The 24,186-nt window shown below is 39.3% G+C and overlaps 1 protein-coding gene across 2 annotated transcripts; it reads left to right on the forward strand.

The window, feature by feature from the left end:
- The first annotated feature begins 10,543 nt into the window (after positions 1 to 10,543).
- On the forward strand, positions 10,544 to 18,327 carry LOC134226709 (thioredoxin, mitochondrial). Of its 2 annotated transcripts, none has more exons than XM_062707665.1 (3): positions 10,544 to 10,706; positions 10,822 to 10,987; positions 17,814 to 18,327. In XM_062707665.1, exons 2-3 carry the CDS (start codon positions 10,826 to 10,828, stop codon positions 18,096 to 18,098), a joined length of 447 nt encoding a protein of 148 aa, XP_062563649.1. In that variant the 5' UTR covers positions 10,544 to 10,706; positions 10,822 to 10,825; the 3' UTR covers positions 18,099 to 18,327. The 2 variants fall into 2 exon arrangements, with proteins under 2 accessions (XP_062563649.1, XP_062563650.1); XM_062707666.1 differs by having other exon boundaries at positions 10,546 to 10,706; positions 10,852 to 10,987.
- Positions 18,328 to 24,186: the final 5,859 nt, after the last annotated feature.

The raw sequence follows: 24,186 nt of genomic DNA on the forward strand, positions 1-24,186 counted from the left end.
CATTATCGTCGAACCCAGCTACTTTCCGCATAGTCTTGCTTTATAGCCGCGCATCTTACCGCACGGCTAAGGAGGGCCTCGAAAACACGAATAGTGGCACTACATCCATAAAGCGAATGTTAGATGCGTAATTCAAAGTTTATATCGAGTGCAAAGACTGGAACCCAATCTATACAAAATAAAATCGCAATTGAGTCACCTGCACGGCAACACTAGCAGGGGGTTATGACGAAGTATTTTCATTCCTTATGTTGTAAATATACTTTTGAACTTAATACAAAAAAGGAATCATAAAATGGAATAAAAAGTTAATATTTTCAGAAAATAAACTCTGATTGAACAAAAATGCAAGTTTGAAGAGTAATCAAATGAGAGAACGGCAATTATTGATCCAAATGCCAAATTACTATCCTACCCTATCAGTTATGGTTGCTCAAGTATTATCACGTACACGCTTGGGCTAAGGCGATAATAAGCGGAAAGACTATGTGAACCCGTGTGTGTCTGTTTTTTAATGCTTTGATAGTGTGCGATAGAGGCTCGCACCGCATAGTCATATTTATTTATGTGCAATACATATGCTTCTATGTTGATTGTTGATGTTTAAAAATACGTTTCAACTCAAGTTTCAACTTAACTGAAGTGCAAATTAAATCCTTAAAAATGGCTACAAACACGGGGTACCACTCGGTCCAAGAAAAATAGTCTTCGAAAATGATGTGATTGCGTCGACTGGTATACCATCATTGCCTTCAAAAGTAATAAAAAGTATTTTGAGTATTTTTGAAGGAATATCCAGAAGTATTTTTGTTGTTAATTCTAAATTATAATCATTCGTCTTTATTTAATAGGCTATTGTCTTGAGCTTTAACGTTACATTTAGTCATTTAGATATATCTTAACTTGAACCTAATATGGATTCATATAGTTTTTTAAACACACCAGGAAACAGAAGCAATTTTTCTTCTTTGAACAGTTTGAACGAATTTCGCGCCAACTCGATCACCGGTTGGCAACACCTCAGAATCGAATGAAACTTGGTGGACATAAAGATATGGTATTTCTAAGCCAATCTGCATAATTGATTTTTCAAAAATGGTCAAGAGTAACATTTGATGAGGGCCTAATTGTTTTTCATTTTTTTTAAATCGTCGTGTCTCTAAAATGACAAGACCTACAAAAAAGTTGTTGTATGGCGGACTGTCGTGAAATTCCCTGAAGTTTTTGAAAAAAATATCCAAAAAATAAAAAAACCGATTTCTACACTGCCGTCATATGCATAATTGTCCCATGTTTGATGGGATTCCCTATATACATGGGACAATTATGCGTATAACGGCAGTACATCGATATTACAAAAAAAACTCATCTCAGAAATCGATGAAATTTCTTCTGCAGATAGGTATTTCAATTATCTAATTTTTCTTTGAATAATGTTCCTGTGACATATTTAAGGAAAAAAAGTTTTTCTAACATTTTTTTTTATGTCCATATTGAGTGAAAATTTATCAGCGTGTTTTATGCCTAACGCGAAAAATATAGGTTCAGCAGCCTATCATCAACCAACGACACATTTTGGACGTATAAAAATTTGTTTAGGAAGCAATTTAGCATAATCTAACATTAATGTGGACCAACATTTGAAAAGGGCGTATATTTTCCTAGATTTCTTATATCAATGTTACACACAAATGACCAGATTTACAAAATTGTGATGTTTGATGGACTATTGTTATTGACTATTGTTTGTCTGGACTGTAAAATCTGAAACATAAAAGAGCGTTTCGTTCACCGAGAAAATAAATCAATGAATGTAAAGACTAAAATTGGTTTAACAAAAAAATGGAGGTCGATTTTTTTTATCAGATAAACATTTTGATTCCAAACGATGACGCTCGGTAGATAATTTCATTATCCCCCTAGAACAGATGAACGCACATTCAAAGAATAATAACTTTTTCGCATTTTTTGTTATTTTTTCTTCAATCTTATTTGTTACTACATTTAATTCTTATTTCTACTTAAATACTCATTAATTTGTAAATTTACTCGAATAATTTAAAACTTTTGGGTCTTCATCTGAGTTGGAATATTTTTTAGCCAGGATTTTATTATGAGCGATTGGTATAAAACAGCGGTTCTCAACCTGGGGTACATGTACCCCTGGGGGTACCTTCGCCGGACCCAGGGGGTACCTCGGACAAAAATGCGTAATGGCGGATGAATTATAATTGTAATCAACACTTTATTGATAAAGTTTTGATAATTTTGTATTTTTCATTTTAAATATTTGTCTTGCACATAATATCACAGAGAACAGACATGGATCCTGGAACAAAATTTCGGTAAAAACGTGTGTAAGGATTTAAATCACATCTCAGCGCCGCCAACGCAGGCTGCCCGACATAAAAACTCAATCTCACTAAGTGATGGCGTTGGCATACACTACATAAACAATGTAGTGCTGCCACCTAGGAGCGAGCCTAGGAACAATTAGGAATGAACACTAGCGCTAATAAGTGAAATACGGCAAATTTTAACCATATTTATCAGCACACTAGCACCGCGCAACGGGGGCATAACGACATACTTCAAAATGACCAGTACAAACTTTTACACAAGCACGCGAATGAAGATGAACGTCTGTTCTCTGTGATAATATGCATGGCGATCAGTAAATCATGGTCTATTGAATACTGGGCTGAGGGACAAAAGATCAAAAAGATAAAACCTCCAATGAACAAATTTAATAATTTGTGTACTTGGGCTCACTGGTGACTACCGAAAATGATACCAGCAGAAACATTCGGAGACGCATAGTGGCTGGAAATCGTAAGACACTCCGCAAGACACTCCGATCGAATAGAGTTCGCCGCCGTACCAAACTGACAATCTACAAAACGCTTATTAGACCGGTAGTCCTCTACGAACACGAGACCTGGACGATGCTCGTGGAGGACCAACGCGCACTTGGAGTTTTCGAAAGGAAAGTGATGCGTACCATCTATGGTGGGGTGCAAATGGCGGACGGTACGTGGAGGAGGCGATGAACCACGAGTTGCATCAGCTGTTGGGAGAACCATCCATCGTTCACACCGCGAAAATCGTACGACTGCGGTGGGAGAATGTCGGACAATAACCCGGTGAAAATGGTTCTCGACAACGATCCGACGGGCACAAGAAGGCGAGGTGCGCAGCGGGCAAGGTGGATCGATCAGGTGGAAGATGACTTGCGGACCCTCCGTAGACTGCGTGGTTGGCGACGTGTAGGCATGGACCGAGCCGAATGGAGAAGACTCTTATATACCGCACAGGCCACTTCGGCCTTAGTCTGAATAAATGAATAAACAAATTTAAAAAACCTTCTATGCAATCTACTTGATCAAAACAGAATTTTGAATAATATGTTAAGATTATGCTTCTTAACTAAAATATAGAGCCTCCAGACTCAGAAGCCTCCATTTGAGAGACATGAAGGCTTTTTCCCGAAAAAGCTCAGTTGTTTCGTTGCAAGAGAATTGAAAGTATTCTTCTACGCTTATCGAAACCCTCCTTCAAAACAGATCTCGGAGGACTGCTTTCAAAAGGATCGGAAGCCTTTTTTCAAATGGCCTCTTTTCAAGAGGTTCGGAAGCCTCATTTCTCGGAAGCCTCATTTTAAGAGGTTCAAAAGGAAACTTTCTTTCAAGAGGCCCGGAAGCTTTCTTTTAAGCTTTTTTTTATAAACTTTCTTTTTTATAATTTATCCTTTTAAAAGCCTCCGAAGGATGTTTTCATGGGGCTCGGATGGTATTTTTCAATAGGCTCGAAACCCTCATTTTAAAAGGCTCGGAAGCCTACTTTCAAAATGCTCGAAAGCCTACTTTCAAGAGGCTCGAAAGCCCTCCCTTAAAGAGGCTCGGAATTCTTCTTTCAAGAGGCTTGAAGCCGTGCTCTCGAAAGCTTCAGAAGCTTCCATTCCAGATACCTAGAAGCCTTATTTTAAGTGGCCCGAAAGCGTTTTTTCAAGAGGCTCAGAAATCTCTTTTAAAGTAGTTTGGAAACATCCTTTCATTCTAAAGGCTCGAAAGACTCTTTTAAACAGGCTCGGAAGCCTCCTTCCAAAAGGCTCGAAGCCTTTTTTAAGAGGCTCGGAACTATTTTCTCAACAAGCTTGGAAGCGTCCATTCAAGATACTCCGAAGCCTCCTTTTAAGTGGCTTGGAAGCCTTTTTTTACAGCTTAGGAAGATTCCCTAGCAGCACAAATCTTACTGGTTTAGTTGCAGTAGCACTTATGTGACTCTATTTGATCGTATATGAGTTACAGAAACTAATTCTAATTCACCCTATCAAGAAGTCCACTCAAATCGAATCGAATCAGTACAAAAACAGTTTTTGCTTTTTGCTCTTAGAAAGTTAGGTTGGTCAACCCTACCGCTTCCGTCATATGAATCTCGGTGCCTACTAATTAATATCGAAACACTTAAGAAAAGAAGAGAAGTTGGTTGTGTAACATTCGTTAATGGTTTAAAGCCTTCTGTCAGGCTTGAACTTTTATGCACCTACGCGTACCTTGAGAAATCGTGACTTATTTCAACTAAATCTGCAACGCACATCCTATGCTAAAAATGGACCGCTCAACTCTATGATGAACATATATAATAAATATTGTGAGGTCATCGACATATCAATGTCTAACACGCTAGTGAGGAAAACAATGAATAGTATAGCATAATAGTTGTCTAGTGATTAAAACAGATAGTGTTTAAGTGAAACAATGTGTTTGTAGTCTACAATGCTTGACGAAATAAATAAATAAATAAATAAACAAATAAATAAATGTAAGACAAATGTGCTACCCGGCTTTTTTAAAAGGGCTCGAAAGCCTCCTTTCAACAGGCTGGAAAGCCTCCTTTCAAGCGGCTCAAAAGCCTCCTCTCAAGAGGCTCAAAAGCCTCCTTTCAAGGGGCTCAAAAGCCTCGAAAGTCTCCTTTAAAGAGGCTCGAAAGCCTCCTTTGAAGAGGCTTTTTTTTTAAGACTTGGATGTGTATTTTCAAGAGGCTCAGAAGCGTCCTTTCAAAATAATACTCAGAAGTCTTCTTTCAAGTGGCTAGGAAGCCTTCCATTTAAAGGTTCCCCAAGCACACGCGATGCGACAGTCGCGACGCGATTCTATCGTTTGGCGAAAGCGATTCTGTCGCCGTTGGTGTGAAAGTGTAAATAGAACAATTCCTGCAGCGACCCAACGATAGAATCGCGGCGACTATTTGTCGCCGTCGCGGCGATGAAATCGCTTAGGTCTGGGGGAGCCTTAAAGGTTCGTAAGGTCTTTCGAGAGGCTCGGAAGCCTCCTTTTAAGTGGCTGGAAAACTTTCTTTCAAGAGGCTTGGAAGCCTACTTTTAAGACGCTCGGAAGGTTCTATCGGTAGAGGCACGGAATCCTGCTTTCGAGAGGCTAGGAAGCCTCCCTTCTATTGAAGGAGGAAGACTTCAATAGTCAAAAAAAGTTCTGTAGGAAGCTCGATATATGGCCTTAATTTGAATTGGGAAGTTTCACGGAAAATTAATATTTCAGAAAAGTTTATGGAGAGCTATTCCGTTAGTTTTCAGGTCCATTTTTCATATATTTACGATTATTTTCATTTAAAGCATAAAAACATAGGGGGTACCTCAATTAATGCAAAAGTTCAAAGGGGTACCTCTCACGAAAAAGGTTGAGAACCGCTGACGTAGACTTTCAGGTATAGATGCAGCTGAATATTGAATGTTTATCAAATATCTGAACTTTTAATCTAACTTCTTTTAGGTAGATGAGATACAAATTGCTTTTTTAATGTTAATTATTGTACATTCTTTTTTAAGAAAGGGGCGCCATCCCCATGCGGTATCCCCAGAGACTAGCAAACGTACCCACAGGGCATTGAAAAAAATCAGATCATGAGTAAAAATCGACTAAATCCATGCCAACTTGATATTCTACTACGGCCAAATCGATGATGGTTTCTAGATCGTAGACGTTTGGCGTTCATTGATTCAAAGTTTAAAGATCTTCATCGCTCACCAATGGGAGACAACTGAGCGAAGCAAATCACTTGGTAACCTAACAATGAGTGTTGTTATCACACGCTGTTAGAAAAATCTTTCAAACATTAGGAAAAATTTAGTCCGCTATGAGAATGGAACTCTAATACACTGCATGGGAGGCTTTGATACTTTCTCTCCTCCATCCCAGCAACTTGGAATCACACTGAAAATATGTTACACGTTTGTACAATGTTCATTTTCATGTGAATCGAACGTGTATTATCAACCGACCCCTCCACTAGCGATTCACGTTAAAGTCACAAAAAATGAACATGAATTGATACCACTGGAAAATACCAGTCATTATAACGTGTTTTGAACATCATTCCACATAGCATGAATTGTGCGTGAATATAAACAACATGACGCCGACAAAAAGTGTCTGTTCAGAATACTGACGAATACTGATCGTTAAATCACAAGCTAAATAAAATCACGAAGTTATTTTTTTTCAATAGTTATTTTTCGATAGTTGATAGTTTACCAAGCTTCAATTTCAAATGTACAGGTGAAGTAAGTTTTGATATGAATTTTATCTAGTTTTATCTAATGCCATAATTCAATTTACAGATTTTTCAAAGCTTCATAACCGGACAATTTTTTTCGCTGTTAAAAGATGAATACATTATAATTTGCCAACTCCTGAATAGTGCGATTTGAACGACCTTAATATGGTCTTACACCCAGCAATAAACCGGAATCAAATGAACTATGTACCAGATAATTTAACGCAAAACTGCGTTGTCCAAACAAAAATAGAGGTTAAGGATGTGAAATGTGGAAACAAATATTTTTTCTTTATAAATAAATAATTATGTTATTCAAATCAGCATCTTGCAAGTGTTTTATTAGTATCATCGTATTGATATTTACTTTTGATAAGCGATAAAAAGAACATGGGACGCATCTGCTATTCTGGGTAAAAACATTCCATACATATTTAACGTGTTTTTCATTTCGTTTCTTCATTGAATTCTATAACATTGGACGTTTCAGTTTTTGACGTATGGAACTGGATTTACACGTTACATTGGTATGCTTTTCAAGTAGTGAAAATTCACGTGTGAAAACAGTAGCATGAGCGTGTAGATTGTTTTCAGTGAGAGTGAATAAAGCAGAACACCTGATGTGTTTAGATGTTTTGGTTTTATTCTAGTGGAGCTAGCGTAAAATGAATGCTCAAGTCGTAGCTTCCATGGATACAATACCAAGTTTGGCTTAGCGAACTCTGTTGCTCGTTGTTTACGCAAAAACGATCGCTCATAATCGTTGTTTGGTATCCATCTGAGCAAGGCTGTTCACTCACTGGCGTAGGATGCTATGATTGAATTAGATCAATGCTCGTACGCTTCACTCACGTTTTCAATGCCTGTCCCCAGGGGTACATGTACGCCAGGTTGAGAACCGTTGAAATAGAGAAAAACACAATAAACTGATATTAAAAAAATAACATACTTTTAACGACTATCTATCATTGTAATTGTAATCATTATTTTTCCTGAAAATTGCCGTATGGACATTCAACAGACTATGAACGACGAAATGGAGCTATATTTTTTGGGCGCTTATTCATTTTCATAGTTTTGGTTTATGGTCAGGTTTTGGCTAATTACATCGCCACGGAAAAACACGCCGCCACCGGGCCGGTAGCAAGGATCAAGTCAACGAAGAAAAATCATGCGCATCGGTAAAACAAGAGTTATTGGAAGTGGTTAAGGTTGTCCACCAGGAAAGAATATATTGGTCCAATCGAGTTTCAGCCAGTGACCGTTCAAGAATCCCATCTGACGAGAAAGTCGAAAATTAGTCGAACAATAATATTCTAGACCGGACCGCGAATGGAACCCAGCCACCTTCAGCATGGTCTCGCTTTGTAGCCGCGCATTTTACCGCTCGGCTAAGGAAGGCCCCATAAGACACAGGAGTGCATCGGGAAAATGCGGAAATGCAATGTCGCCGCGCCGATGATCACCTGCGACATTTTAACGTTGCGTGCACATTGCGTCGAAAAGACGCTACGCGGGCATCGGGCTTAATGGTTCACTAAATTCGTCTTCTTGAAAAACTGATATGTGGCCTTCACAATAAATTTACCGTTTCAAGGTGAATCCCGTCAGAATCTAATATCGTATCTACCTCACACTTTCAGCTCGAAAATCTCAAATAGCAAGATGCACAGCGGTCGTTAATAAAGATTTAAAAAAAACCTCAGCGGTAACCAATTTGTTGTCTTTGCTGCGTTGGAAACTGCATTCAAAAACGATTCTGAGATGTGATGGTTGACTATTACTTGAGTTTTGGTCTAACAAAAACGCGAGGTGATGGTTATAGGCTCCCCCAGACCTAAGCGATTTCATCGCTGCGACGGCGACAACTAGTCGCCGCCGGCCGCGGTTCTATCGTTGAGTCGCTGCAGGCAATGTTTGATTTACGCTTCCATTCCAACGGCGACAGAATTGCTGTCGCCAAGCGATAGAATCGCGTCGCGACTGTCGCATCGCGTGTGTTTGGGGGAACCTTAAAGCGGCCAATATGACACCCATTTGTGAACTATACCGTGATTGTCCTTTGTAACCTGTCAAATGAGTTTACATAAGATTTTCCATTCAGTTTTTGTTTCTTGTACATAATGCACATTAATATTGATTGGGCCTAAACCCTTTGAAATCTGAAATGAAAAATGCAACGAAAATATCGAAAACCCTATGTTCCTTGAATTCCCCCAATCCTATTCGATCACACGCCGATCATCGCTTATGCACAACCCATGGCAGCCACAGTCGATGATGACTGTCACTCGCGCCGCATCAGCTCCCGAAGGCGCGAGAACGTGTGGAAACGAACGGAAAAATAACGGGACATAAAAACAGTTGTCGGACCTACGACAGCTCTCTTAGAAGGTGAACCGTCGAACACACCACCTCGTATAGTGCGCGAATCTAATCACGCCTTTTTTTTTCTTTAAATTAGTGCGCCACTTTATTCGCCAAATCGGTGAAGCCCAGTTTTTTCGGCTTGCCAGTCGTGTGTGCCAAACGGAGGAGCGGAAAAAGTGCCAGTTTAGCGAGTTGTGTGATACAGACCCCAGAATCCGCTGCAACGTGTTTTGTGTCGACAATAGCGTCTTCTGGAGCTACCTGCCAAGCTTTCCCCGGTCAGACCCGGCTACTTTTGTTGTCTATTTGGCGGATCACGATTGCTCGTTCCGAAGGTTACCGGTGTGCCACGTTTTGGCCCGGTCAAGGTGTGGAAAAAGTCTCGGAAGCCACCGGCGTGCCACGTGGGGCCCGGCAAGAATGCTCATCATCGAAGAAGTCATCCGACGGAAATCGCCGGCTAGCCACGATACGGTACGGCCGGAGCATCAAGTGTCGTCCAAAGGAAGAAAAAACAGCCAAGTTTTGAAAGATGCCACGCCAAGTCGGTGCTCTGGATCCAGTGCCCACGGTACGCGCTGTCCCCGCTCGGCACTCAGCAGAAGTGAGATTTGGTATGTGATGTGCATTTCCTATCATTTCCTAATCCCCAATTAAGAATGAATAATAATATATAATGTAAATCTAATTACAACGGTGTCTAGACCTTTTGATAAACTATTATTTCCATCTGAATTTTCATTAGCTCGTTTACTCCACCTCGACCATTTTATTAAGGGAAGCCTTTCCGCCCTACCTAAGACCACCCTCCAATTTCTCCCAAGAGCTAGCAATTATACGACCCTGAGGTCACGACAAGGGCAAGACAAAGTCCCCCAGCAAAAAGAATCTCTAACACCTTAACACAGTGTGTCAAAGTACAACAACCTGACTACCTGTCTATAAAAATATCGAATTGACGATTTGGGATCGAAACGAGCAAAAACTCTAAGGTGGAACTTTCTGGAGTCAATACTAATATGTTAATCACAAAGCTCATTGCAATTCTAAAGACTCCAATCTCAACAACGACGTCACAATTCAAATGTCAGCTTTTTATTTCTACCTTCCTGCGTCGCAGCGAACGTTAGATGAAAATATGAACTTTGCCGATTGGAGAATAATTAAGTTTAGTGTTTGGCCAATTTTTTAACACTCAAATTTGTGTAACATAAATCTATTTACAGCTTGTTAACATGTTATTACTCATAAAATTAACTAGTATCGAGTTTTTGACCCATATGGAACAAAGATTGAGTTTTTGAACCATATGATATCTGATAATAACTGAAAGCAATCCTATTAGAATTTTAATTGATCATTTATATATGTGTATATAACAAGCATGTACGTACATTGATTCGCCTCAATTAGTACCAGCTGTTTTGATCGATCATTTACAAACACATCTACATTAGATTGCACGTGCTGAAGAACACCACCACATCTCGAACGATTCGTATCACAAAGACAAAGATAATGAACACTGAGAGGCAAGACGCGAATTCGAAAATTAAACGCCACCAAGCGGCTAAAGAGAAAACTACAGCTGTCACCTAGCGCAAAAGATGATGACACATAGTAATATTATTGTGAGTATAGTCAAAACATTGCATCGCAGAAACAAATATCCATAATTCAATGCATTCTGTGTAGTTGGTGTAAAATTTTGGTGGTATATTGTTTCTTCGCTTACCGTAGTTTATGATTAGGTAATTGTTGTCAATGTAAGTACGAAAAGTGTGACTAACTGATATGTCCAATGTGTCATAGAACAAACAAAAATTTGCTTTACATAACATACTGAACAGAACATGTACAATCTTCAATATTTGATTCAAGATTTATGACGAATCTTCCCCTCTCCATCAGATCGATACTACCTAGAATGCAACGAATGATTCGTAGTACGCTGCTGGGTCAACGCTTTATCAGGAAAACGTTCTCATTTTCGGCCGTTGCCAACAAGCAGTACGTCATAAAGGACCACTATGAGTTCGATCAGAAGGTATGTGCGCTATGAGGGCAAGCAATTGAACCGGTCATAATAATTGGACTGTTTAGAAACACCGCACAATCGAATTGGTGTTGTTATTTTTGGTGATGGGTTGCGAAACCCGTTTTTATTTGCGTGAGAATAATTGATAATGAAAGGTCACATAAGAAATGCGTCATCAATTTTGGAACGAGTCCTGGTGATTCCACTAAGCCCACGCTGCGCTATAGTTGAGGAAGCAACAGTATCATGTTCATGGTCATATCACATCTGTACGTGATTTTTCGCAATTGTTTATCAGATAAGACTTTGCAGTGGCGATAACATTATGCAGATCGTTAAAATAGCCTTTGATTTTGTTTTGTAAATCCATCAACAACCAAATGCTAAATGTAGCTAAAATGTCAGAGATCTCTTTTTTTTTTCAAAATTGAATGTTTTAGTGTGACTTGTTGTTTGCACAGGACAATCTCGATTATGTGTAGTATTGCAAAACAAGATCAATCCGATTTCCTAGATAATTGTTCAGAGTATATTTTTCATTTGAGCCTGATTATCATGTACAATCTCAAAAATGTCGAAGTAGAATTATGTCTCATTTGTTTGTCTCTATTGTGCAATATCATCATGGAAAAGTTAGTCGAAGTTCCCAAGTAGCACTTGTAACAACTCTTAAATATAAAAAATAAATGAAAGGTTACATAATGGTTGGATTTAGGATGCTTGAAACCTTCCAAGTCACGGTTGATTGCATTTGGGTAATTTTTCAGTCATCTTGAAACTAAAAGTGTTATCAGTTTTTAAGCAATTAGGTACAGGGTAATTGAATTGTAACCATAACATTGAACTGTCATAAGCACTCAAGTCACAATAAAGTTTTTAATTAGTTACCGAAAGACTATCTGGATAGTAGATGCCAAGTAACAAAAACAACACAATAATATCATGATATATAGTGGGGGAGCCTCCATCCTGATTTGAATTCCTAACACCATTGATGTCTGGTGCCGAATTATAATCTTGATGCAGAGATACTGCACATGCATACTTTTTTGTATGTTCATTAATTTGGACATGAATTTAATAATTAAAATAAAACACAATGCGAATTATTCCAAAAGTTGCCAAACGTCAAACGAAGCAAGTTACCCTGCAACATCAATAGCTATGGAAGCAAATTACAATGTAACTAAATTCAATGTTGAGCTGAGTCACATCAGTGTTGCAAAAAAATATTGTTACTAGTAACTAATCTTCGCAGGCGTACTAGTTGCAATGTAACTTGTTTATGATTTGTAAAAATGATAGGTTACTTGTAACCCGTATGTAATGGATTTATATAGCCCTATTTATATGATCAACACTGCATGTGAAATGATTTTGTCCATATCGGAAATCGTTGTATACTGAAAAATTTCATGTGCACTTAGAAAAACGAATTTCAACGAAATAATTATTGTATTGGAAAAATAGTAGATGTATTTTTGCTTTTGTCATATGGGCCAAAAACATTAAACACGCACTACACTACGCCAACGAACAAAATCAATTTGAACTAAAATTAAACAAAAACTTGATAGAATCATTCAAAGCGATTAGGCATTAAGTGTGTTTTCAAAACCCAACAAACAACTAGTTTTTAGCTGAAGAAAACTATGTTTGACTCTATAAGCGCTTTACCAAATGATTGTTGGGAAGAGGTGCGGTTTCAACAGCCAGCGTTTGTTCTGGCATCCAGCGAAATGCTATTTTCTGGAAGCTATATCTAAGATGGGAGCTCCATCCCAACGAATAGGGAACTTTGAATCAACAACCCAGTGTAACCAAAACATGATTATTGTTCAAGAAAACGACAATGAAAAATTACCGACTAATCTAACAGAAGCGACCCTAAGAATTTAAAATGTTTGAGAAGGATTGGGCACACTCCTCTAGTAACACTATTTCGATCGATTTGATTCAGCAACATGTGACTGAGTATGGTTTATATGGTTTATATACAGGAGCACATATTAATAATTTCAGCACAAACATCAACAATGACATCGTTAATTTGCCAAAGTGGTAATTCTGATCCCTAGAGGAATGGGATCGATAGAGAGCAAATTATCTTCGACCACACCAGCAATATTGGTTGAATATATAGACTGCAAATACTCTGTTGAGTGTTAGAAAAGCAATGATGGCAATCTTGCTTCTCGCGTTGTTTGTTGATGTAACTCTATAGAAAGATTTTGGGTGAATCTCGTGTCATTGCTGGATTATCCACTGATACCATTCGAAGAGAAAACGGCAATTTACTTTCATCGAAAACGAATTAATTAGCTTTTGAGTCCTAACCTTGATCGTTTATCCTTTGACTCGTGTGACAGAGGTATGCGATTTGCGTTCAATAATGGCTGCTGGACTTATTTGCCGCGATTTTGTTCAACATTTCTAGTTGATAAAAATCGCGACCTTCGATGCACACTGTGTTTACCAAAATGAGTTTCAGTATAAGATGTATACGAAAAAGTAGGTTTCGACAAACGAATCACAAATATTACAGTGTCATGTCATAGGGTCTGAGGGAAGCAAAGCGAATCGGACTAGTCATCAATACGTCGAGGAGGAAGTACATGATAGAAAGAGGCTCAAAAAAGCCATCCACCACGAGCTTGTTTCAGTGGTGACAAAATCGATGTTGTTGAAAATTTCGTGTGAGCATCGTGGCAGGAATTCATACGTACTTTGGACAAAACGCAAGATCCGCCCCAATCGAGTAGAGTTCGTCGCCGTACCAAACTGACTCTCTGCAAAACTCTCATAAGACCGGTAGTTCTCTACGGACATGAGACCTGAACGATGCTCGTGGAGTTTTCCAAAGGAATGCGCTGCGTACCATCTATGATGTGGTGCAGATGGCAGACGGTACGTGGAAGAGGCGAATGAGCCATACTGTGATGCTGGAGTTGAAATCTGGATAATTTTGTTGATCGTATGGTCTCGCACCGACGACAGATCTTTTAAATATCTGCCCTATAAACTATTGATGCTAGTATAGAGGACTACCATGGTTGCAAGGGGTAACGAGTAATCAGTGGTCGATTCCGGAGAGGGAGAAATCAAATGTTGGGAGAACCATCCCTCATTCACACCGCGAAAATCAGACGACTGCGGTGGGCCAGGCACGTATCCAGAGTGTCGGACAGTCTGTGAAAATGGATCTCGACAGGATCCGACGGGCACAAGAAGGCGAAGTGCGCAATGATCAGGTGGAAGAAGATTTGCGGACCCTCCGCAGACTGCGTGGTTGGCGACGTTCAGCCATGGACCGAGCTGAACGAAGAAGACTTATGCACTGCACAGGTCACTCCAGCCTTAGCCTGAAAAAATAAATAATAATGTCATAGGGTCTCCAATTAACCTTTCCCGTCAAAAATTGTATCTCGTTTTATTGTCTCAGTCGATTCTTTGGCTTATTTAAGGACAACTTTCCCAAAGAACCCAAACCGCACTTTCTCGTCTTATTTTTTGGTTTATTTTTTTTAAATACTTAGGGCCGATTTCTTCACCTCCGCTTAACTCTTAAGCGGTGCTTACCCATACGCTTAAACCTGGTTTAAGCACTAAGCGGAGGTGAAGAAATCGGCCCTTAGAGGCATAAAAAATATGGGTTCTTTGGGAAGTTGACCTTAAATAAAATAAAGAATCGATTGAATAAATAAAATTTCTGATGGGAAAGGTCAATTGTGATTGTTATATTTCCACAAAAAAACTCCATTGCACAAGCTACCTAATACATATGCAGCACTAACAGTCTCATACAGTAAGAATTTCAATAAAGGGGGGTAAGTGACATTTTGGTCAAAATTAAGTTGACTACAGCAGAAAATGCTCTGATATTCGAGCATTGCGGCAGTATGTTGATATAGTTTGTACGATGTTTATAAAAAATGTGAAAATTCAAAGAAAATTATTATTTTTGGAGCTTTCATATAGTTTGTATTTAGTTAGTTATGGATCCTGTACACTGATTTTCACAAGAAAAAGAAAAAATATATAAATTGGTAGGGGGAAGTGAATAAACTTGAATGGTAAAAATTTTGAAGTTCCATTAGATAAGCAGAGAGGGCAAATGGAATTCCGTCTACGACTCTGTATGAAAAGGTAATAGGAACGTTATTTATCCCATTCAAGAACAGCACAGTTTTTTATGCTTATGTTAAATCACGTATAGTCATTCAAGTGATTACTGGACAAGAAAGGTTTTCGATCAAAACAAATAGATTCAAATAGCCCAACTCATTTAATTATGGCGTTCCAGGTTATAAATGGACCAAACTGCTCATAAAGCCTTAGAGAAAAATTTCTTAGCAAGTCCGCTATTGAAAAAAAAACTGTCGTCTCTGAACCACAAATAAGAATGAAAAATGGTATCTGGTATTATCATTTCCACGAAGTTCAATGTTTTTCGAGTGATGGGAATTAGAAAGACAAATTATTAAATTTTTCGAGTGATGGGAATTAGAAAGACAAATTATTGAAGTAAGGAAGAATTACAATGCCTTCTCAGGTGATTGGAATTAGGAACACACAATTGCACAAGTTTTGTTTTCCCTTTTCTCTATGAATGCATCGCAACATTTTTTTTTTATTTTTTAGTGTACATAAAAACAACGCTATACGGAGCTTCAAAACAGGCTATTCTTCAGATTTACCTTAGGTTACCTTAGGTGAACAGAATATGGGCACAGCACTGTACAAGCCTTTGAAAAACTGCTGCCAATGGATACCATTTTTGATAAATTGAATTTTACCGATTTTGTTTTTCCCTATATTTTCTGTAAGAACTCTAATTTTTGTATTATTTTCTAACCACATCGAAAATAAACTCACAACTTTTCTATTAGGTTCGATTAATAACAGCAAATATGAATTGAAATAAAATTGTATTGGAAAAGTGCGCAGAATTGGGAGTCGCGTAGAATAAGCGACACTCAACTACAACTACGACTTTTCCAGGACAAAATCACCATCGTATATTGCGATTAAAGGTTGCATGAAGAAGAAGAAGTCGAAGGATGATATTTGAAAAATATTGCACGGGGAAACATACGGGAAGTTTTTTAAAACTCTTCTCAAAAATTCTAGGAGCAATTTAATTAAAAACGGTTAGCAGTACGGGGTTGGACTTTCCTTCTACTGTATAATAAACGCAATTTTTCAATTTAAAATTTTATTTTATGATATCATACTTGATACACAGTATAAGAAAAGTCCAACCCCGTACTGCTTTCCGTTTTTAATTAAATCGCTTCTAGAATTTTTGAGAAGAGTTTTAAAATTTTTTACGTATGCTTCCCCGTGCAATATTTTGCTAATATCATCCTTCGACTTCTTCTTCTTCATGCAACCTTTATGTTTAATTCGCCATTAGGGGAACTGTTCCGATCTCCATCTCACTGTACGGTGCTGTCCATAAACCATGTAGACTCTTGAAGGGGGGGGAGGGGTTTCGAAAAAGTCTATAATAGTCTACGAAGGGGGACGGGGGGGGGGGTATACCAAAAGTCTACGTAGACTTTTTTATTTATTTATTTTTCTGAAAACGATTTATACAGCAGCTTTGTGCAAAATAAACTAATTTTTATTTTTTTAGGATTTTCCGTTTTTTTTTGCATGATGTTACCGAAATAATCACTTGCGTTTCTCCATAAATATATAATGAATTTCACTGAAGTAAAGTCTGAACTACGGCTATCATAAATTTCACCAAAACAAAATTCTGTTTTGAGCAGGAAAATTCTCCAAAGTATTCTATAAAAACTTTCGAAAAATTTTCAAATTCTTCACTTGGATTTTACTGCAGATTCTACTACAATTTCTTTTGATTTTCGGGAGGAACTTCTTTGCAAACTATGGGAATTATGTCGTACTTCAACGGATTTTTTTGGAATTTACAAAGGAAGCATTTTGGGATATCCAAGAAAAAGTCTTTGGAATGTCCAAGATATTCTTTGGAACTTGTAATGGTAATTCTCCAAAATTTCCGCGAAAAACCCTTCAGAATATTCACTGGAGATTTTCTGGGAAGTCCCCGAATTTTTCTTAATTTCGGAAATTATTCGGAATTTCCGCCAGGAATTCTTTGGACATATAAGCAAAATTATTCGAAATGCTCGTGGAAAACTCTTCGTAAATTTCTTCGGCAGTTCTAATGTAAATTCTTTAGAATTATCGATGGGAAATTTTCGGAAATAAATTGTAAAATTTGGAAAGTCTACGTAGACTGCAAGGGGGGAGGGAGGGGTTTCGGAAAAGTCTACGAAAGTCTACTAGGGGGGGTTCGAAAAAGTGAAATTTCGGTCTACTTGGTTTGTGAACAGCCCCTACATATATCCATCTCATCGCTAAACAAAGAAATACGGCACCAAATTCGTCGCTTCTTTTTGTCAACATGCGTGCTCACTGCTGAAAAAATCGCAAAAATATTAAACAAACCAAATTCCTTTCCACTGCTTTGTTTTTGATGGGATGGAAATAGGAGCTATGAGATGAAGTGGCGAACCGTTCCCCTAGTTTGTAAATATTTTGCCACATTTCAGCAAACTTAATTTTAGTTTTTGTTAAAATGGTTTGTTGAACGAAAATTATATATACGCCTCAGAAGTTCAAGAGGTACGGCTCCCGGCTAGTTTTTGAGCTCTCCACTTTGTTGACCGAGAATAAATTAAAATTTATGACATCAAAAATACGATCTTACGGACATTTTGAGATTCTGATGCGTCTATTCACAAAGAACTAGTAAAGTTTTTCCGATATTTCTCAACTGTTTTCATTTCAACTCTAATTTCAGGTTATCAACAGTGACAACCCAGTGATCGTGAACTTCCACGCCGAATGGTGCGATCCGTGCAAGATATTGACGCCCCAAATGGCCAAAATGTTAGAACCCTCACAGGAGATCGACCTAGCCATCGTGAACGTGGACGACAACGCAGAGTTGGTGCAAACATTTGAAGTGAAAGCGGTGCCAGCTGTGCTGGCCTTCCGTAATGGAGTCGTGGTGGACAAGTTCATCGGACTGGTAGACGCTGACATGATCGAAAATCTCATAGGAAAACTTGCGCGGAAAAAGTAATTGGCAGCGCGTGGAAGTTCATCGGAGAAGACGTGGAGACTCTGGAATGAACGGAAAGCAACCGTGTGAGTCACGGGCGGTTGGACAGGGAACAAGACGTGCCGAGTGAAGACAACTAAGACAAGAAAAGGCACCTCATTTGTGTGATGCTATTTATGTACAATAAATCGATGCTAAACTTTAATTCGTTACCACTAATATGTCAATAAATATAATATATTGCGACGAAGTGTATCTGTTTTTTAGGTATTTTCTAAACTCGAAAAATCCCAAAACGATTCATCAAAAAGAGGTTATTGAGAGATTGAAGCTGTCTGGAACATCTTTTGCTGGCTGGGTAGGGACAATGAAAAAAATGCATACGATTTGACAGTTTTCTACCCGACATGTTTCGAACAGCAGAAAAAAGGACCCGAAGCAACAATCTTTCTCTTGTAACTAAAATATGTTTTCCCTGCTCTATGTTCCAAAGTTGCTCTATTTTGCATGATTTGTCGACAAATCATAAAACTTTTTTACACAGATTTTCGAATTTTGAATTGAATTTTTTTTTCACACGGAACGCATTCCGCGTCTAAAAAATAAACTGGTGTAGTTGTTTCGCATATTTCACATTTGCCTTCAACAATTGTTTCATTGCTAGTCATTCAAGAACATCCTGAAGTACACGACTTAAGGTGTAAACGCGTAACCAAAGGACTCTAATAACTTTATAAAAATGATTGATACTTATTTGCATCCCAGTGCATCCAAGAATTCCCTGAAGTATAGGCCTTGAGCTCCTTGAGAGCTGTTAACATTGTTTAATCGTTAATCATCTGCGCAGGCAAGTACAATATATTGGGCAAACTTTCGAACCCTGAATCTCGTCCTGCTTGTAACGATAATCTGTATGGAGACGATAGTAGTTGCATCGAGTCTGGTATTGATCAGAGTAAGTCAACGAGCGCACACCAAACAGCCTTATGGGAACCCCTAAGCCACCTGTCATAGTCGAGCTTCTGCGGTCACCAACTTCTGATGCCTGTTATTCAAGTCGTTCCGTTACTGTGCTCGTATTTGATGATGGGGGTTCCCACCTTGCTGTACTAGGCAAGTACCGTATTTCTTTTTTTTAATGATGACCGTGCAATTCGTAGTTGCTACTCCGTGATCGACCAGAACAATCGCAATTGCACAGGGAACCAATGGATTGAAGCATGGGATTTGCTATCCACCCTCAATGTGCACAATCCGAGAGCTCTAGTATTTAACAGTTACCTGCTAGAAACTAATCAAGTTGTAGGTATAGGGATAGAAGATGGAAACGGTATGAAAGCCCATTTCCAGTTCTAGCGATTGCTAGAACATTGCGAAATATATGAAAAGATACAAAGTAGGAGGAATGGAACGGGCCTGGGATTGAACCCACGACCTCCTGCGTATGAGGCAGAAGCGGTAGCCATATGACCACCAAGCCCGTTGCTAGACAAGTACTGTAATTCTAGAGCAGCGGTTCTCAACCTGGGGTACATGTACCCCTGGGGGTACCTTCGCTGACCCCAGGGGGTACCTTGGATAAAAATGCGTAATGGCGGATGTGTACAGTTCCAAAAAAATCATTGATACAGTTTTGATTGCTGCATATTTTGTATTCTAAAATTTTGTTTTATATTCTAAATCTTTGGTACCGATCACCATGATCGGTAAATCGAGGACGTTTGAATTCTGCCCATCCCATCCAGCACAGTATTTGAAGGGCTGATGAACAAAGTATTAACAGGACATTGAATAGACAAATCTTATTGTAATCTATCTGATCAAGACAAAATGTTGAATAAGATGTTTAAAATATGCTTTTGAACAAAAATCTAGAACCTAAAATTTCGAAAGCCTCAATTTCAGAGACTTGAAGACCCTTTTTTCGAATTAACACATTAACATTAACACATCAACTTCTTTGTAAGAGGCTCCAAAGTTGCCTTTCAAAAGGCTCTGAAGCTACCTTTCAAGAGCCTCCAAAGCCGCTTTGCAAGATGCTCCAAATCTCTCTTTCAAGAGGCTCGCATACCTCCTTCTAAGTATCTCGAAATCCTTCTTCCATGCAGCTCGAAAGCCCCAATAGGCCCCAATAGCCCCCAAGTCTCCTTTCAAAAGAATCCGAAGCCTTCTTTCAAGAGGCTCAAAAACCTTCTTTCAAGAGGCTCAGATGCCTCCTTTCAAGAGACTCAGAAGCTTCCTTTCAAAAGTCTCGAAAAGCTTCTGGCAAGAGGCTCAGAAGCCTCCTTTCAAGGGGCTCGGAAGCCTCCTTCCAAGGGGCTCGGAAGCCTCCTTTCAAGGGGCTCGGAAGCCTTTTTTCAAGAGGCTCGGAAGCCTCCTTTCAAGAGGCTCGGAAGCCTCCTTTCAAGAGGCTCGGAAGCCTCCTTTCAAGAGGCTAGGAAGCCACCTTTCAAGATGCTCGGAAGCCTCCTTTCAAGAGGCCCGGAAGCCTCCTTCCAAGAGGCTCGGAAGCCCCCTTTCAAAGGCTCGGAAGCCAACTTTCAAGAGGCCCGGAAGCCTCCTTTCAAGAGGCCCGGAAGCCTCCTTTTAAGAGGCCCGGAAGCCTCTTTATCGACCCATCTGTGCACCTCGCCTTCTTGTTCCCGTCGGATCGTTGTCGAGAACCATTTTCACCGGCTACGTGCCCGGCCAACCGCAGTCTTCCGATTTTTGCGGTGTGATGGATGGTTCTCCCAACAGCTGATGCAGCTCGTGGTTCATTTGAGGCTCGAAAGCCCTTTCAAAAAAAAAGCTCGGAACTATTTTTCCAAGAGGCATGGAAACATACTTTCAAGCGGTTCAGAGGAGTCCATCAAGATGCTCAGAAGCCTCCTTACTCGAAAATCGATTTTCAAGGGGCTCGGAAGCCTCTCTTCAATATGCTCGGGAGGTTTTTTTTTTAAGAAGCGTAGAATGCTACTGTCAAGAGGCCCGGAAGTCTTCAATAGTCAAAAAAGTTCTGTAGAAAGCTCGATGTATGAAATTAATTTGAATTGGTAAGTATCATGGAAAATTGAAATTTAGAATTTTTTTTTGGAATATATGTCCTAAAACGGCCGTTTTTTCATATATCTTATAAGTTAAACTTATTTCCATTTACAGCAATAAAGGTACCCCCTAATTAATGGAAAAGTTCGAAATGGTACCTCTCAAGAAAAAGGTTGAGCACCGCTGTTCTAGAGCATTAACTAGCTCGTCCCGTTCGCAGTTATTCCTCGCCTGCTAACAGCAGCAACAGTGCGGTACTTAAATCCGAGCCTCTGAACATTCGAGTACCATTCGTTGATCTTTAATCAGTGTCTCCGTCTCAACTACTTCCCATCGTCCTGAAAGTCAACCGAAGTCACGCCACCCGGAATCCTGGGAAGGATCATTCATCTCCGAAAAAATATCGGTCCATCAGCCTTCTCTCAGGGTTATCCAAGCTGTTTGAAAAAGCGATTCACAGCCGGTTACTTGGGTCTGCCGAATACCACAACATCTTGCTCGAAGAACAGTTTGTTTTCCGACGAGGTCTATCAAACTTACACCAACTGACCCAAGTTACTAACGTCCTCAGACGGAACAAGTCTGTCTCAAAAACCTCCGCCGTGGCCTAACTCGATGTCGAAAAGGCATTCGACAATGTAAGGCATGTTGGTCTGGTGTATAAACTACAACGCTACAATCTTCCCAGCTACCTGGTGAAAATCATCAACAATTACCTGTCGGCAAGGACATTCCGGGTCTCAATCAGCGGAGCGAGTTCCAAGTTCTGTTCAACTCCGACATGCCAGAACGTCCAGAAGGCGGCATTCTGACTCTGTTCGCAGATGACACCTCCATCGTCTACACTGGTAGAGTGATCAGAGCGCTAATGGCAAAACTAAAATCATCCTCAATGGCACGACTCTGAAAGGGGTCAATAAGGCCGATTACCTTGGCTAGACAGCAAGATTATTTTCCGGCAACCGTTTGACAAGACGGTGACAAAGTGTAACGTTTTGTTGAAACTACTGTTGTACCCTTGATAATCGGCCAGTCGTCATTAACGAAAAATAAGCTTGCTGTCTAGAAGCAAATCATCTTCTCCGTGATCGAAATCGGCATGCCGATTTGGGAGAGCTGCTCTAAAACGCGTCATCTGAAACTCCAACGAGTGCAAAACAAGTTCCTGAGGATGATCCTTCCAGAACACGAACTTTTGAGGTCCACAGACGGTGGAAAAACACTTCACCAGCGCTTTGGTTAGTGTAAAGATCGGCTCGGGCCCGTTGCTTAGCTTCGGACCAGGTTGCCATTAGGGCGCTTATAGTAAATAAGGATATCAAATTGTAGTGTAATGCTTTCAAAAAAAATCTTCCTTCAATTTGATTTAAATGATCACTAAAACATGTTTTGTTGCTGAAAGGAGCAAATAGGTCTTTCATTATGTCTATTGATCCTAAGGCCTGTACTCCAATTCTTGGAATCCTTGGATTTGCGTTGCGTTGCGTTGCGTTGCGTTGTAACGGAGTATTTCGTAGATTGCATACTGATAGCTGTCATGTATATTCTTTAACTTTCTTACTCCAATTGCTTATGGATTACTATTTGGGATTTAATAGCAACCCAATTAGAGGTCCAAAAGGATAAAGCATGAAAGCTACCATTGCTGGCCACGCCCATCTTCTCCGTTACTAGGGAAAGGGAGGAAATGATGATATGACATCTACTTAGCGAGAGGCCAGCGACTCACCGACGCCCTCATAGATGTCAAGGAGTTGGATGGTTGGTAGAGGATATAGTTTAGGAATATCATCATAAGCAAATGATATAATAAGTTTGAACATACGTTGGGAGTGACCATGCTAAGAAAATTATATCACTCCATTGATGGTTTTCCTGGGATGGGACAAAGCTATTAAACTTGCCCTGGCTAAATAGCCTAGGTTTAAGCGCCATTGTTCGCTCTCTGAAACGAGAAAGAAAAGAAAATATATTAAATGCCCCTTCTCCCCTTATTTATTTTTTTCCAATTGAGAGCCCGCATCGAATAATATAAGTAAAGTTATGCATAAAATAAAATTTATTCATTATCTTATATGATTTTCATAATGATGAATAATATTGTTTCAATGCACCTCTTGGTTAACTAGTTCGTTTTCCAATTCTTGGAATCCTTGGATGTCCTAAACGGAACATGCATTCAATTCATACCCAATTTGGTTCAAATGATCTTCCAGAGCATATAAGTTTTTGTAAGGAGCAAATAGATCTTTCGTTGCGCCTATTGACCTAAAGGGATCCAATTGTTCGAATTTATGAATGGCCTGAAGTGAAACCACAAGCAATTCATATCCAAGTTGGTTTAAATGATCACTAAGAGCATGTTTTATTTCGAAAATGAGCAGATAAATCTTGCATTATGCATATTATTGACCTTAAGACTTGTGCTCCAGTTCTTGAAATTATTAGATAGTATGGAACATCCAATTTGGTTCAAAAGAGCATGAACCGAGAATCGAACTCGCCATCACTGGATTGGTAATCCTACGTTATTGCTGACAAGGCTAACTGGAGATCACAAGACAAGTGGGCCAGAGCTAAGACTCCGGGAAATCTTGCTTAATCCCATGTTTCGCGAGACCATAACTCAACGCGCCAAATGAGTGAAAGATAAGTTCTGGCGGTGACGTTCAGGCAGGTAGTGAGAGTGAGTTGGATTCATTTCTTGTATGCGAGTTTGTGAATTTATAGTGAGAAAATGATTTTTTTTCTTTCGAGACAAGTTAGCCTAGGGCTGCAAGTCTCTCTAATAAAGACAAAAAAAAAAGATTTGTTATTGGTCTAGAATACCGCTACACTGAAATGTAGAATTAAAAACTAGATTGTGCATCAATTTTCGCTCGAAACACGGTTACACACGGACTGATGGATGTAATATAGTAGATATCACAAATTGCGCCAATTTTTGAAAGATTGATTTTAATGCTGAAAAAACTAAGGTACGATCAAGAAATAGACATGCGCAGCAATTAGTTATGAAAATTTCTTATTATTGTATGAAAGCATGGCATTAGGTACCTAGTAGAAATGGTGAAATAACTAC

The sequence above is a fragment of the Armigeres subalbatus genome, chromosome 3 (assembly GCF_024139115.2).
Source record: "Armigeres subalbatus isolate Guangzhou_Male chromosome 3, GZ_Asu_2, whole genome shotgun sequence".
NCBI lineage: Eukaryota > Metazoa > Arthropoda > Insecta > Diptera > Culicidae > Armigeres > Armigeres subalbatus.